The sequence below is a fragment of the Mirounga angustirostris genome, unplaced genomic scaffold (assembly GCF_029215605.1).
Source record: "Mirounga angustirostris isolate CCGP_5_RB_7025 unplaced genomic scaffold, mMirAng1.0.hap1 SCAF_17, whole genome shotgun sequence".
In the NCBI taxonomy this organism is placed as follows: domain Eukaryota; kingdom Metazoa; phylum Chordata; class Mammalia; order Carnivora; family Phocidae; genus Mirounga; species Mirounga angustirostris.
Genome location: NW_026991725.1, coordinates 11,655,459 through 11,669,519, shown reverse-complemented (window position 1 = coordinate 11,669,519; position 14,061 = coordinate 11,655,459). Strand labels below are relative to the sequence as shown.

Below are 14,061 nucleotides of genomic sequence, written 5' to 3'. Positions count from 1 at the left end.
TCAGATCTATTTCTAGACACATTCTACTAATCTATTTATGGTTCTTTTCAATAATTGGGAGTTTAAGTATCCCCCAATTATTCTTTCTCAATTCTCAAGAATTTTTCCAAATAAACTTTAGAAGCAACTTGGAAATTAAACAAAAACAAAAACAAACCCTGGGGCGCCTGGGCAGCGCAGTCGTTTAAGTGCCTGACTCTTGGTTTCGGCTCAGGTTGTGATCTCAGGGTCGTGAGTGAGATGGAGTCCCATATCTGACTCCGTGCTCAATGTGGAGTCTGCTTGAGATTCTCTCTCCCTCTCCCTCTGCTCCTCCCACTCGAGTTCTTTCTCTTTCTCTCAAATAAATAAATCTTTAAAAAAAAAAAAAACCTGTTGAGGTTCTGATTAAAACTGCAATAAATTTATATATTAAGGAATCAACATCTTTATAATTTGTCTTTTTTTCTACTTTTCATTTTAATCTTTTAATTTTTAAAAAATGACTTATAAACAAATGTCTTAAAACTAGGAGCATATTGGGCGCCTGAGTGGCTCAGTCAGTTAAACCTCCGCCTTCCACTCAGGTCATGATCTTGGGGTCCTGGGACAGAGTTCCCCGTCAGACTCCCTGCTCAGTGGTGAGCCTGCTTCTCCCTCTCCCACTCCCCAGCCTGTGCTTGCTCTGTCAAATAAATAAAATCTTAAAAAAAAAAAAAAAAAAAAAACTAGGAGTATATTAGAAAGACAGTATCAGTACATGACTCCTAACTTACGGAAAGTATTTTTAAGCAAGAAAATATGTATGAGCCATTAAAACAAAGACTAATAAATTTTAAAACAAAAGTATGAAATTTCTATGGGCGCCTGGGTGGCTCAGTTGGTTAAGCGACTGCCTTCGGCTCAGGTCATGATCCCGGAGTCCTGGGATTGAGTCCCGCATCGGGCTCCCTGCTCGGCAGGGAGTCTGCTTCTCCCTCTGACCCTCCTCCCTCTCATGCTCTCTGTCTCTCATTCTCTCTCTCAAATAAATAAATAAAATCTTTAAAAAAGGTATGAAATTTCTAGGGGCACCTGGGTGGCTCGGTCAGTTAAGCGTCTGCCTTCGGCTCGGGTCATGATCCCGGGGTCTTAGGATTGAGTCCCTCATCAGGCTCCCTGCTCAGCGGGGGTGGGGGAGTGGGTCTGCTTCTCCTCTTTCTGCCTACTTGTGCGCACTCTATCAAATAAAGTCTTTCAAAACAAAAAAGTATGAAACGTCTGAATAAAATAAAATTATTATAAATAAGTACAGAATGTATGTTTTTTTGTAATAAATTTAAAACTTGAGGAACTTATGTACTTACCATGTACCAAATAATATGTACCAAATTATTTAACTCTCAGGAGGGAAGTACTATCATCATCTCTATTTTAGAGATGAGTATGCTCCAGATCAAAGAAGTTTTACCCAGGGTCATACAGATAGTTAAGTGGAATATCTGGGATTCAAACCCAGGCAATATAACATACTCCTAAATCACTATGCTAAGAGTTGTTACAGAATTCTAATGCCAAAGTAGTATGGAGATGTAAAGCTTTCAGGAAAGCAATTTGAAAACAAATACCCACAACCATCAAAAGATGTACATTCTTTAAACAAATAATTCAGCTTTGAGAATTTTTTTTTTCCTGGGGGAATAATCCAAATGAAGCATAAAGCTATGTGGCTTTCACTTGAGCCCTTATTTATAGTACTAAATATAGTGTGCACCTGTCCAGCCCCCCCATCCCTCCCCCTAGTACTAGCATCCCAATTTTGTTCTGGAGTACATACACAACCTCCACTGCATGCAGTCTTTCTCTAATGCAACTGAAAAACTTGCTTGCTCCTAGCCTAGAGGGCAATAAACCAGGTCAGACTCTTTCAGATATTTGCATCTTAGAAAGGCATAATGCCAGAAAACTGTGGAGCTGATCCATCCCAGAGACGAAAACCTTTCAGTGAGTGTCCACTAGTTCCTATCACCTAGAGGCCCAGAGGTACCCTAACCAGGTTCTGTCCACTCTGAGATCTGGTTTAGTCTTCCAATTAATTCTGTGACCTACCCAATGTCCCTCCAATAAATTCCCATATTCTTTTCCTTCCTAATGTAGACCAAGTTAGTGTTACTTTCAAATAACTGTAATACATAACTTGTATCACAAATAGTTTGCAGGCCACTAACCCTCAGAAAAATGTCAATTAGTTATGGAACCAGTAAGGGATAGAAGGCATCAGGACTCTCGTTCATATTCCAGATGGTAACAAACAGCCCATGGTATACAGTGGTAAGATAAGGCTGGCCTTATCAATAAAGTAATAGTAGGAAGATAAGCAGATAGTCTGCAGTCTACTAGCTTAGAACTGTGGTTATAAAACTTTTCTGGGTCAGCTAATGCAAACCTAGACTGAAACCTGGCCTAAGAGGCAATATGACTCTGAAAAACAACAAATTTGTTATGACTGACTGATATGATTTGGGATGATGGATTATGGATTAAATTGTGTCCCTTCAGAAAAGATATTCATAATAAAAAAATAATTTAAAAAAAAATTTTTTTTTAAGATTTTATTTATTTATTTGACAGAGACACAGCGAGAGAGGGAACACAAGCAGGGGGAGTGGGAGAGGGAGAAGCAGGCTCCCCGCGGAGCAGGGAGCCCGATGTGGGGCTCGATCCCAGGACCCTGGGATCATGACCTGAGCCGAAGGCAGATGCTTAACAACTGAGCCACCCAGGCGCCCCCCAAAAAAATTTTTTAAAAAGGAATTAACCTTAAAAAAAAAAAGAAAAAAGATATTCGAAATCCTAATACCCAGTACCTCAGAATGTGACCTTATTTGGAAATAGGGGTCTTTACGGAGGTAATCAAGTTAAAATAAGGTCATTAGGATGGGCCCTGACCCAGTATGACTGGTGTTCTTATAAAAAGGGAAAATGTTAACACAAAGACAAACACACAGAAGGAAGATGATGTAAAGACACACAGGAAGAAGATGACCATTGGACTAGAGTACTAAAGTGATGACACATCGACAAGTCAGGGAATGCCAGGGATTGCCTGTAAACACCAGAAACTAGAAGAGGCAAGGTAACAGTCTCCCTTAGAACTTTCAGAGTTGAGTATAGAAAGAGCATGGCCCTGCCAACACCTAGATTTTGAACTTTAGGCCTCCAAAACTGAGACAATAGATTTCTTTGGTTTTAAGCCAACCAATTTTTGGAACTTTGTTACAGCAGCTCTAGAAAACAAACAGTGAAATAGAGGAAATAATTAATCTATTACATGCCTATGAATCCCATATATCTATCCCCAAGAAAGATTCAGATGACTTTCTTCAACTTAAATGCTTACGGAAGTAATTAGGTAAACACTAAAATCTTTTAAACACACTTTATTGACTCCCCTCTAGGCAAGGAATACTAATGAAAGAGGCTAAAACTAAAATTGGTTCCCTGATCTGTGTAGGGATGGGAGAATCCTGAGGTGACAGATCAGACAGGAGTAGTTAAGAACCCAAAGCAAAACTGGCAGGGTACCTTACCTAACTGACAACAGGGTAGAAGAAAAAATGGATCTCCAGAATGGTCACTCACAAGGCCTTATTTGATTCCAAAAACAAAACAAAACAAGAAACAAAACAAAAAACAAAAAACCTTCCATGTTTAATTAAAGGAGTACTGTTAATCTTCAAAATGGTATGTGGCCATTTTCACATGTAGCTATACACTGAGGAAAGAGAAATACATCATTGAGTAACTACTGAAGGATGGCTCTAGGATAAATCTGGAGCTAACAGAACAAAACCACAGTCCACTGATCAGAGCTAAGGCTCATGGAGGTCAAGTACTAAAGAAGACTGAGTCCAGTCCACCTCAGACTCAGGGGAATCCCAAACCTATCCCACAGGTAGTTTAGTCCCCAAATAACTGCAGCAATGAATAGCTTCCCCTCATAGCTCTTAATTGATAGGTCAGGAAGTCTATTATAGCAGAAAAGGCCAAGTGTAAGATTTTGGAGCACCCCACTAACGATACTCTCCTCCAAAACAGTAAACTGAAAGCATTACTTCCTCTCTCAAAGAATCACAAAAATTGGTTGTCACCATTAAAACAAGAGAAAAGGGGAGGAAAGTCTGATCGCTCTTGGAAAATGACAATGGATTATATTCAAATGGTGACCCTAAATACAGCTGCAGTTTCTGATTTATCCTCTTTAGTGAAACAAATAAATATAGCCTTGGCTATCTGGTATGCATGTAGCAGCAGGGCCCTGATGAAACTGCTACCTTAATTCCTGGAGATATTCAGATTTCTGAACTTGAGACCTGTTACTTCAGGTTTGCCTTTTCTTTTTTGCATGAATAATTCAAAGAATTACTTTTTCTTGAAATGATAGAGACTAAATGACCAACAAGATATGCTACAATCCCAAATACAATTACATTATCTAATTCCTATAAACAAGGGCATTCTACATGTCCACAGTCAACCATCAATATCAGAAATCTACATCTAATCTGGGGCGCCTGGGTGGCTCAGTTGTTAAGCGTCTGCCTTCGGCTCAGGTCATGATTCCGGGGTCCTGGGATCGAGCCCCGCATCGGGCTCCCAGCAGGAGGCCTGCTTCTCCCTCTCCCACTCCCCCTGCTTGTATTCCTGCTCTTGCTCTGTCAAATAAATAAATAAAATCTCAAAAAAAAAAAAAATCTACATCAAATCTACAGATCTCATTCAAATTTTTATCAATTATCCTAATAATATGCTTTAAAATGAAAGGATAAAATTCAGGACCACTTTATTTACTCATATCTCTTTAGTCTTTCAATTTGTAACAATTCCTCTGTTTCCTTGATGCTTTTTAAGAGTACTATACCAATCATTTTAAGAATATCCTCCATTTGGATTTGTTTCATGTTTCCTCATGTTTGTATTCAGATTATGCATTTTTGGAAGGAATATCACAGAAGTGTTAAATATGATCTTTTTATTGCAGGTGGTATACAATTTCAATTTATCCATTAAAAATGATGCTACCTTTGGTCATTTGATTAAGGTGGTATCTACCAGGTTTCTCCACTATAATCTTTTTCCCCTTGTAATTAATAAGTATTTGTGGGAAGATAATCTCAGATAATATAAAAATCCTTGTAGTGGGTTGAATGGTCCCCCCACCCCATGAAAGACAGGCCCACCCAGAACCTGTGAATGTGACCTTATTCGGGAAAAGGGTCTCTGCGGATGTAATTAGGTTAAAGATCTTAAGAAGAGATCATCCTGGATTAGAGTGGGCCCTAAATCCAAAATCAGGTGTCCTTAGAAGAGAAGGGGAGTAACATAACAATAAAAAAATAAATAAAATGCAAAAAAAAAAAAAAAAGAGAGAGAGAGAGAAGGGGAGAAGACACAGAGGAGGTGATATTAAGACAGTGGAGACTAGGTAATACATCTACAAGCCAAGAAATGCAAGTATTGCTGGCAGCCACCAGAAGCTAAGAGAGAGAGAGCATGGAAGAGATTCTCCCTCAGAGCATCCAAAACAGAGGCTAACACCTTGATGTCAGAGTTCTGGCCTCCAGAACCATGAAGAATAAATTTCTGTTGTTTTAAGGTACCCAATAAGAAACTAACATATAGGGGCGCCTGGGTGGCTCAGTTGGTTAAAGCGACTGCCTTCAGCTCAGGTCACGATCCCAGGGTCCTGGGATAGAGCCCTGCATCGGGCTCCCGGCTCGGAGGGAAGTCTGCTTTTCCCTCTCCCACACCCCTGCTTGTGTTCCCTCTCACGCTGGCGCTCTCTCTCTCTGTTAATTAAATAAATAAATAAAATCTTAAAAAAAAAAAAACCTAACATATAATTCTGTTCCTCAAATTTTCACCCACTAGTTTTAGCATTCGCTAATGTTTCTTGACTGAATCATTATTATGATGGTTACTAAATATGATTTTCTAAAATCCTATCATTCTTTCTACATTTATTAGTGGCCTTCTACTGTAAAGAAAAACTTTACATCAGCTTTATTTGTAACAGCCAAAACTGCAGACAACCCAAATGCCCATCAACAGGTGAATGGATAAACAAATTGTAGTGTATCTATACAATGGAATACTACTCAGTAATTAAAAAGGAATGAACTATTGATATATGCAACATGTGATAACAGATTATCTAATACTGATCAAAAGTAAAAAATGATTAACAAAAATAGAAAAAAATCAGTACTTGAAAAATATGGCAAACTCTTTCAAACATGTGATGTGTGAGAGGGTGAAAGTCCTTGAAAATAAAAACTGAGAAATACCAAACTAAAATATACAGGTTTAAAATTCTCTTGATTTAAGAGACCCTTCTTCAAATTTAGTTCTATCTCACTCTCCCTTGTCTTTCCCTCTACCCCTCCCATTTTCTTTCTGTTTCAATCTCTAAATTTTAAGGTAACAAAAACTACCTGCCAAACCTATAACCAACAATTTATGTTAACACCAGCCCTTCAGGGTGCCTGGGTGGCTCAGTAGGTTAAGCAACTGCCTTCAGCTCAGGTCATGATCCTGGAGTTCCGGGATCGAGTCCCACATCGGGCTCCCTGCTCAGCAGGGAGTCTGCTTCTCCCTCTGACCCTCCCCCCTCTCATGCTCTCTGTCTCTCATTCTCTCTCTCAAATAAATAAATAAAATCTTTAAAAAAAAAAAAGACCAGCCCTTCATAATTCTTTTGGTCATATTCTTTAAAGTAAATGCTCTGATCCTCAGTCACACTAAGGTAACAAAACTTCCACTTTATTTTAGCTATACTGGAATTAAAATTAAAACATAATTTAAAAAAAGAAAAATTTAAAAAATCTTTTTAGACATATTTATCACCTACATTTTGTTATTTTGGAATCATTTTAAACCAGCAAAAGTAATGCACGTATGCCACACACACTCTCACACACACACACACCCTCTCTCTTGCAATTCCTGAAATATTGATACTGTTCAATAATACTGAAAATCAAAACAAAGGGGAAGTAAATAACAGTCCCTCAAAAAAAATTCCATATTCCATCTTCCTCTACAAATACTGTGGTAGATTTCCCATAATCAAATCAGAGATCACATTTATTTCAACAACATACTGTTATCTTTCCAGAGGCTCTCTTGATAACATAAGTAAATCATAATTCCCGATACACAGGAATTAAAACTGCAATTTGTTCACTACTTTCTCTGAACTATCAAAAGAAAGAGGCAAAAAGAACATTATTTCAAATGAACAAACCTAAACAAAGCACAAACTTTAAAACATTATTTCTGAGAAGGCAAACATTAACACAAGAACAGTAAATCCATACATGTGAATATACATAAACTAGGCCCATACTATAACTTGAGATCAAAAAATAAGAAAACATGAAAAAAAAGGACTTTAATTCCACTTCTAGGGTTTCTACCCAAAAGAACTGAAAAACAGATTCAAGCACTTACATACCTTTGTACACAGCAGCATTTTTCACACTAGCCAAAGGTGGAAACAACCCAAATGTCCATCAACAGATGAATGGACAAACAAAACGTCGTATACACAAAGGATAGAATATTACTCACCATTAAAAAGGAAAAAATTCTGATACATGCTATAATTTGGATGAAACTTAAAGACAGTATGCTAAGTCAAATAAAACACAAAAGGACAAATATTGTATGATTCCAGTTATATGAGGTACCTAGAATAGGCAAATTCATAGTGACATAAAGTAAAACAGAGGTTACCAGGGGCTGGGGAAGAGGGTAATGGGGAATTACCATTTAATGATTACAGAGTTTCTGTATGGGATGATGAACAAATTCTGAAAATGGACAGTGGTGATGGGTGCACAATACTGTGAGTGTACTTAATACCACTGAATTGTACACATAAAATTGGCAATGGTAAATCTTATGTGTATTTTACCACAACTTTTAAAGGGGGAAAATTATTTTAATTAGAAAATAAAAGTAAAAAGACAATCATTTCACCCACAGAAATTCAACTAAACTAGCAGCTACTTTGAGCAAGGAGTCAGCTATAATAGATTAATTATAAAGTATATAAGGCACCCCCCCAACAAAGACCTCAAGATTTATCTGAGAGGCAGATAAAACAATGATTATCTCACAGTGGTCTGTGTGATCTTTAGAGTAATTTTACAAAGCCAAAATTACTTTCATATAAACTCTAAGAGTTTATTTGCCCTTTTCACTGATGGTTCAAAAACACTGGTAAAACTGCTGGTTTTAGCAGGAATCAAGGCAGTGACACCAAACTGAGCTAGCAGTCACTGTATTCTCCATAGCCACCTACTTGCAGTTTATTTGGTTTTTTTTTTTTTAAAGATTTTATTTATTTATTTGAGAGAGAGAATGAGAGAGAGAGAGAGAGAGCATGAGAAGGGGGAGGGTCAGAGGGAGAAGCAGACTCCCTGCTGAGCAGGGAATCCGATGCGGGACTCGATCCCAGAACTCCAGGATCATGACCTGAGCCGAAGGCAGTGGCTTAACCAACTGAGCCACCCAGGCGCCCCTACTTGCAGTTTAAAAAAGGCAAACCAATTTTACTTAAGAATGTGCTTGATGTTGCAATAAAAATTAATTTTATTAAGCCTCCACCCATGAATACACATCTTTTTATATTCTGTATGACAAAAAGGGAAGTATGTACAACAGGCTTCTGTTGAACAGTATGGCTATCTAGAGGAAAAGTACTTCTGACTCTGTGAATTATGGAATGAACTAACCCCATTTTTCATGGACCATCACTTTTACTTGGAAGAATGATAGTAAGATTTAGGCATCTGGCATACATTTTCTTCAAAATAAACAAAGTGAGACTCTCTCTTCAAGAAAAAGAACTGATGGGGTGCCTGGGTGGCTCAATCAGTTAAGCGTCTGCCTTGGGCTCAGGTCATGATCCCAGGGTCCTGGGATTGAGTCCCACACTGGACTCCCTGCTCAGCGGAGAGCCTGCTTCTCCCTCTCCCTCTGCCTGCTGCTCCCCCCCGCCCCCCCTTGTGTTCTCTGTCAAATAAATAAAAAAAATCTTAAACAAAAATCTCTTTAAAAAAAAGAAGAAAGAAAAGCAACTGACAGTATCTGTTGCCAGTGATAAATTTCTAACTGCTGCTTAAAAACTTACATTTGGAAAATGAGTATCCACTACAGTGAACTTGATAGCTTCCCAATCTTAAGACTTTTCTGATGAGATCAGAAATATTAACAAATGTGATGGTTTCATATTGCATAATAAAATACATCAATATTTAGAAGATCTGCATAATTCAGTGAAATATTATTTTCCAAATGACTAATGTACCATGTCATAAATTACACATGGGTAAAGGATTCATTCAAAGTGCAAGACAGGGGCACCTGGGTGGCCCTGTCGGTTAAGCGCCTGCCTTCAGCTCAAGTCACGATCCCAGAGTGCTGGGATCCAGCCCCACATCGGGCTCAAGCGGGGAGTCTGCTTCTCCCTCTGCTCCCCTCTGTGCTCTCTCACTCTCAAATAAAAAAATAAGTAAATAAATCTTTTTAAAAAGGGCAAGACAGACCAATGGATTTTAATGTAAAACTATAAAAAGTCCTATGATAAGGTTTCAGATTCCATTTTTACTAACCTTAAGAAACGATCACTTTGGTGTAGAATATCCAGAATTATCTGAAAACACTACTAAACTATTCCTCCCTTTTCCTACTATACATGTGAGGCTGCCTTGTTTATATACTTCAACCAGACAACACAGCACAAAAGATGGAATGCAGAAGCAGTTATGAGAATATTTCAGTATTTCAGAAGTGACTTTTCATTTAAATTATATTAATAATATTTATTGAATAGATATAATGAATTATGAATAGCATATTCACTTAAATATATTAACATATATTTAGTTTATTTTTAATAGATTAGGTTTTTTTTAAAGATTTTATTTATTTATTTGAGAGAGAGAATGAGAGAGAGCATGAGAGGGAGGAGGGTCAGAGGGAGAAGCAGACCCCCCGCTGAGCAGGGAGTCCGATGCGGGACTCGATCCCAGGACTCCAGGATCATGACCTGAGCCGAAGGCAGTCGCTTAACCAACTGAGCCACCCAGGCGCCCTAGATTAGTATTTTTTTTTTTAAAGATTTACTTATTTATTTATTTGACAGAGAGAGAGAGTGAGAGCAGGAACACAAGCAGGAGGAGTGGGAGAGGCAGAAGCAGGGTCCCGGAAGAGCAGGGAGCCTGATGTGAGACTCGATCCCAGGACCCTGGGATCATGACCTGAGCCAAAGGCAGACGCCTAATGACTGAGCCACCCAGGTACCCTAGATTAATAAATACTTTTAAATTTTCCTCAGTTTCAATTTCTCACAGAGTAAATATGACAGATGTAGCCCATATAAACAAAAGCTCTTTGGGGTCCTCAATCATTTAAGAGTAAAAAGGGTTCTAAGAACAAAAAGTTTGAGAAGCACTGCTATAACCTAATAAGCACTAAAAAGGAGAAACAAAGGATGCTTAATTCCAAAAAAAACCAGAAGTCTTCACAGAAGAAAACACACAGACTTAGAGATTGAGGAGTTTATTTTTCCGTTTTCTTTTTTGGGGGAAAATTCAAGAAAATGTGGTATTCCAACATGCCCTGGGAAAAAAGTGAGTAGACTAATGTGTTAGAATTGTAACAGATAAAATCGAATAGGGAGTCTAAAGTTGGAGTGGAAAGGGCTTGACCTGTAGATTACAAACTGCAGAGTTTATTTTATAGAAATTGAGGAGCCACCCATGAATTTGGGACTGAAGTACAATTTTTCTTAAAAACTTGCATCTCCTGGGGCACCTGGGTGGCTCAGCCGTTAGGCGTCTGCCTTCGGCTCAGGTCATGATCCCAGGGTCCTGGGATCGAGCCCGCATGGGGCTCCTGCTCAGCGGGAAGCCTGCTTCTCCCTCTCCCACTCCCCCTGCTTGTGTTCCCTCTCTCACTCTGTCAAATAAATAAAATCTTTAAAAAATAAAAATAAAAAACCTGCATCTCCTGTGTCAAGACTTTCATATACTCAGCATTTTTTTATACTCAGCATTTTTTTTTTAAGTTTTGAGGATGGAGTACAAGGCTTAGCTGTGGAACAAAGCAAACTTGAATATCTGTTTGGTATATAAGGCTCTAAACCATGCCTCATAGGAGTGAAAGTTTGACTCAAAAAGCACGTGTATGTAAAAAAAAAAAAACAAAACCACATTCGCATTTGAGGGCACACTCCCTGCCTTATTAAAAAATGCTCAAGTGACAGGGTTTATGCTTTATCCTTTTAGCTCAAATATATGGCAAATTCATGCTGCTCCAAGTGTACTGCAAAATAAACAGGACTCTTAATAGTTCTTTGTGTCTAATCTTCCTCTATCTTGTTACCTTGGTGTCCAGTCCTGGTTGCCCTGCAGGCAATGAAATGACATATTTCTGGAATATACTGCAGTGCTTTCAGCTCTGCTCTGCCTACACAAAAACAAAACAAGTAACAGGGGCCTCTGGGATTGGATGAGAAACGCCTCTGACAGGAGGACTGGTTGTTTTTTGAGTCAATCAAACAATTTTTGGCAGAAAGCCAGGCAAATAGAAAACAGACTTTGAAAGAAGCTAGCCTACAACTCTATGACAATACCTTTTTTAAAAATGTTCTCTATTTGACCAATCTTTACACTCTTCTCTCTCTGTCCCTCTGCCAAAAATAAAGCAACATTATGGTACCATTAAACAAGAGGATTTTTTTTTAAATGACAGAAGTTATTATCTTTTCTCCAGAAAAGATTCATGCCATTCATACAGAGCAATGCGTAAGCAGCTCTAAGTCTGTATAATAACACATGTTGGGTACAGAGACACTGGATGCTTTAGAAAACTAATTTAAAGTTTAAATGAAACTACAACTACACCGAATTTTTTAGAAAGTAAGCTATTTCCTTTTAATATATCAGTAATTTTTTTTCTCTTGTTACTTTGACGGGCAGTTACAACTGTAAACTAGTAACTGGTGAGAACTATCTGACAGCAATTAGCTAAGGTAACTAAAAAAAAAAAAAAAAAGCCCTGGTACAATTTAACACACACCCCTAACCCTTAACGTGGGGCCAGTTTAAGACGTAACAACGCATTCCTCGCTTTTGTTTTTCATAAGCAGTACATGCATAAAGATCCTAAAACCATTTTATGATCAACACAACCGATTTCCTCCCAAGACTTTTAAGTCGCTGGATGATTACCTTTGACCTTCTTAAACTAGTCTACAGTATACTTTAACTACCAGCCACCGGGGGTCAATCTGGTGACCTGACACCACCGGCAGGAGGCAACCCGACAGGGACAAGTCCTGCAAGAGCAAAATTATGACAGATTCTAAGGGAACACTCTCATTTCTGCCGTCTCCGGCTTCCTTTGCGTGGGACTCAGGTACCAAGTGCTCTGAATTCATCGTTTGGCCAAAATCTGGCGCCAGGTTTCAAACACGTATTCTCAGCCTGCCTCCAAAGTGAAGCCGGGAGAGGACCGGCTCCCCGGACTCTGGCCGGGTGGAAATTAGACGCGGGGCGGCTGCGGGATACAGCGATCCGCTCTCTCCCAGCGCCACTTTGGCCGGCCCTTCCACCCCGGAAAGCGCTACCGGACCGAGGCGACACTTCACTTCCCCCAGTGTGCACTTTGTAGCGCTCTCGGAGCCGGGGGCCCACGCGGTGCTGGCGCTCTGAGAAAAGCCCTCAACTGCCCGAAAAAGAGGCGGGCGGCAGACAAGCAGCGAACTTACCCAGTTTTTTCCACATGGCGAGGTGACAAGCGAGGAAGCCTTTGCGGATGGCAGCGCAAACCTTCGCCGGCTCGGACGAGGTGAATCCCTTCTGCTTCTTGATGAAACCCCACAAATGCTCCCGGGCAAACTGGGCCGCCTCCCGCCCGCCGTGCCCGTCGCACACAGCGAAAAACGCCACTGAGGAACGGCGGCGGCAGCAGCGACCGGCAGCTGGCGAGGCCGCGGCGTCCGGGGGAGGGTCGCGAGCCTCTCGGTCTGCCACCGCTGGGCCCTTCCCCGCGACTTCGCTGCCAGCAAGAGCCGGCGGTGACGGCTGCGGAAGCGACGGCTGAGAGAGCGACCGCCGCGGCCAGGGCTTTTCTTCAGCCGTCGGCTCGGGCTCCACCACAATTTGAGTAACGTCCTCCATGTACTTCCTCCCGCCCTGGTCGGAGAAGACGCTCACTCCCAGCGAGTACAGCCCCGCCATGGCCGGCTGGCTGGGATCCCGCCGGTCCCACGCAGCCCGCCGAATCCGGCGGCGGGAGACACACTCCGCGCCCGCCGGCCAACTATTGTTTATCTTCGACGACGCCGAGAGGGGGGAGGGGGCGGTCCCGGAGGGGGGGCGCGCGATGTCGGGACTTGTCCGCGAGAGCTGGGCCGGAGCACTAGGGCGAGAAGAGCCGAGCAGCTGCGCCTGCGCAATGCGCTTCCCCGCCTCCCCGCGCCCACCACACAAATCAGACGTTCTCCCCGGCTGTCGTCACTCGGCTCTCTGGACCCGACCAATCCGGAGTCGAGTTGGAGCAAGCTCGCCCTCCGCCCCCAACCCTCGCTCCTCCCAGGAACCGCTGCGCTTCGTCCTCGGGCGCGGGCGCTGGGCCCGTGGGCGCCCAGCTTGGCTTTCTGTTTTGATTCGGGTGTTTTCGCTCCGGGTTTTCGTCGTACGCAGAGCACTTACCGAGCAACTCGGGTTGTCACCTTTGGGGCTCGGCTGCCGGGATCGTAATGCAGCCTACTGCCCTTGGCGTTACGCTGCTCGCCTTGCGGGGATAGCCGCGTAGGATCGAGGCTCGCGGCTCGGGGGGCGGGAAGGAGACCATCCATTCCTTGAAGTGAAATGGCGGGAAACCTCACTTCGGAAGGTCGTTTGTGAGCAGGCTGGAAAAAGTGTGGCACTCTTGAACTGGATTTGGGTGGGGTGTATCCGACTGGGAGTTGAGGCAAGCAATCCAGTTTGTGTTGTTAAGGAAACGTAGGAAAATTTCCACCACCCG

General features: G+C 41.4%; 1 protein-coding gene across 2 annotated transcripts in view; it reads right to left on the bottom strand.

Annotated features, from left to right (window-relative positions):
* PPM1D (protein phosphatase, Mg2+/Mn2+ dependent 1D) overlaps positions 1-13,487 on the bottom strand; it is a 54,819-nt gene extending 41,332 nt beyond the window's left edge. The window contains exon 1 of one of the 2 annotated variants that reach the window (XM_064583509.1): positions 12,800-13,487. In XM_064583509.1, coding sequence (XP_064439579.1) covers positions 12,800-13,271 — 472 coding nt within the window. In that variant the 5' untranslated portion in view covers positions 13,272-13,487. The remainder of the gene's footprint in view (positions 1-12,799) is intronic. The other variant, XM_045889310.3, reaches the window with a different exon arrangement.
* Between the last annotated feature and the right edge of the window lie 574 nt (positions 13,488-14,061).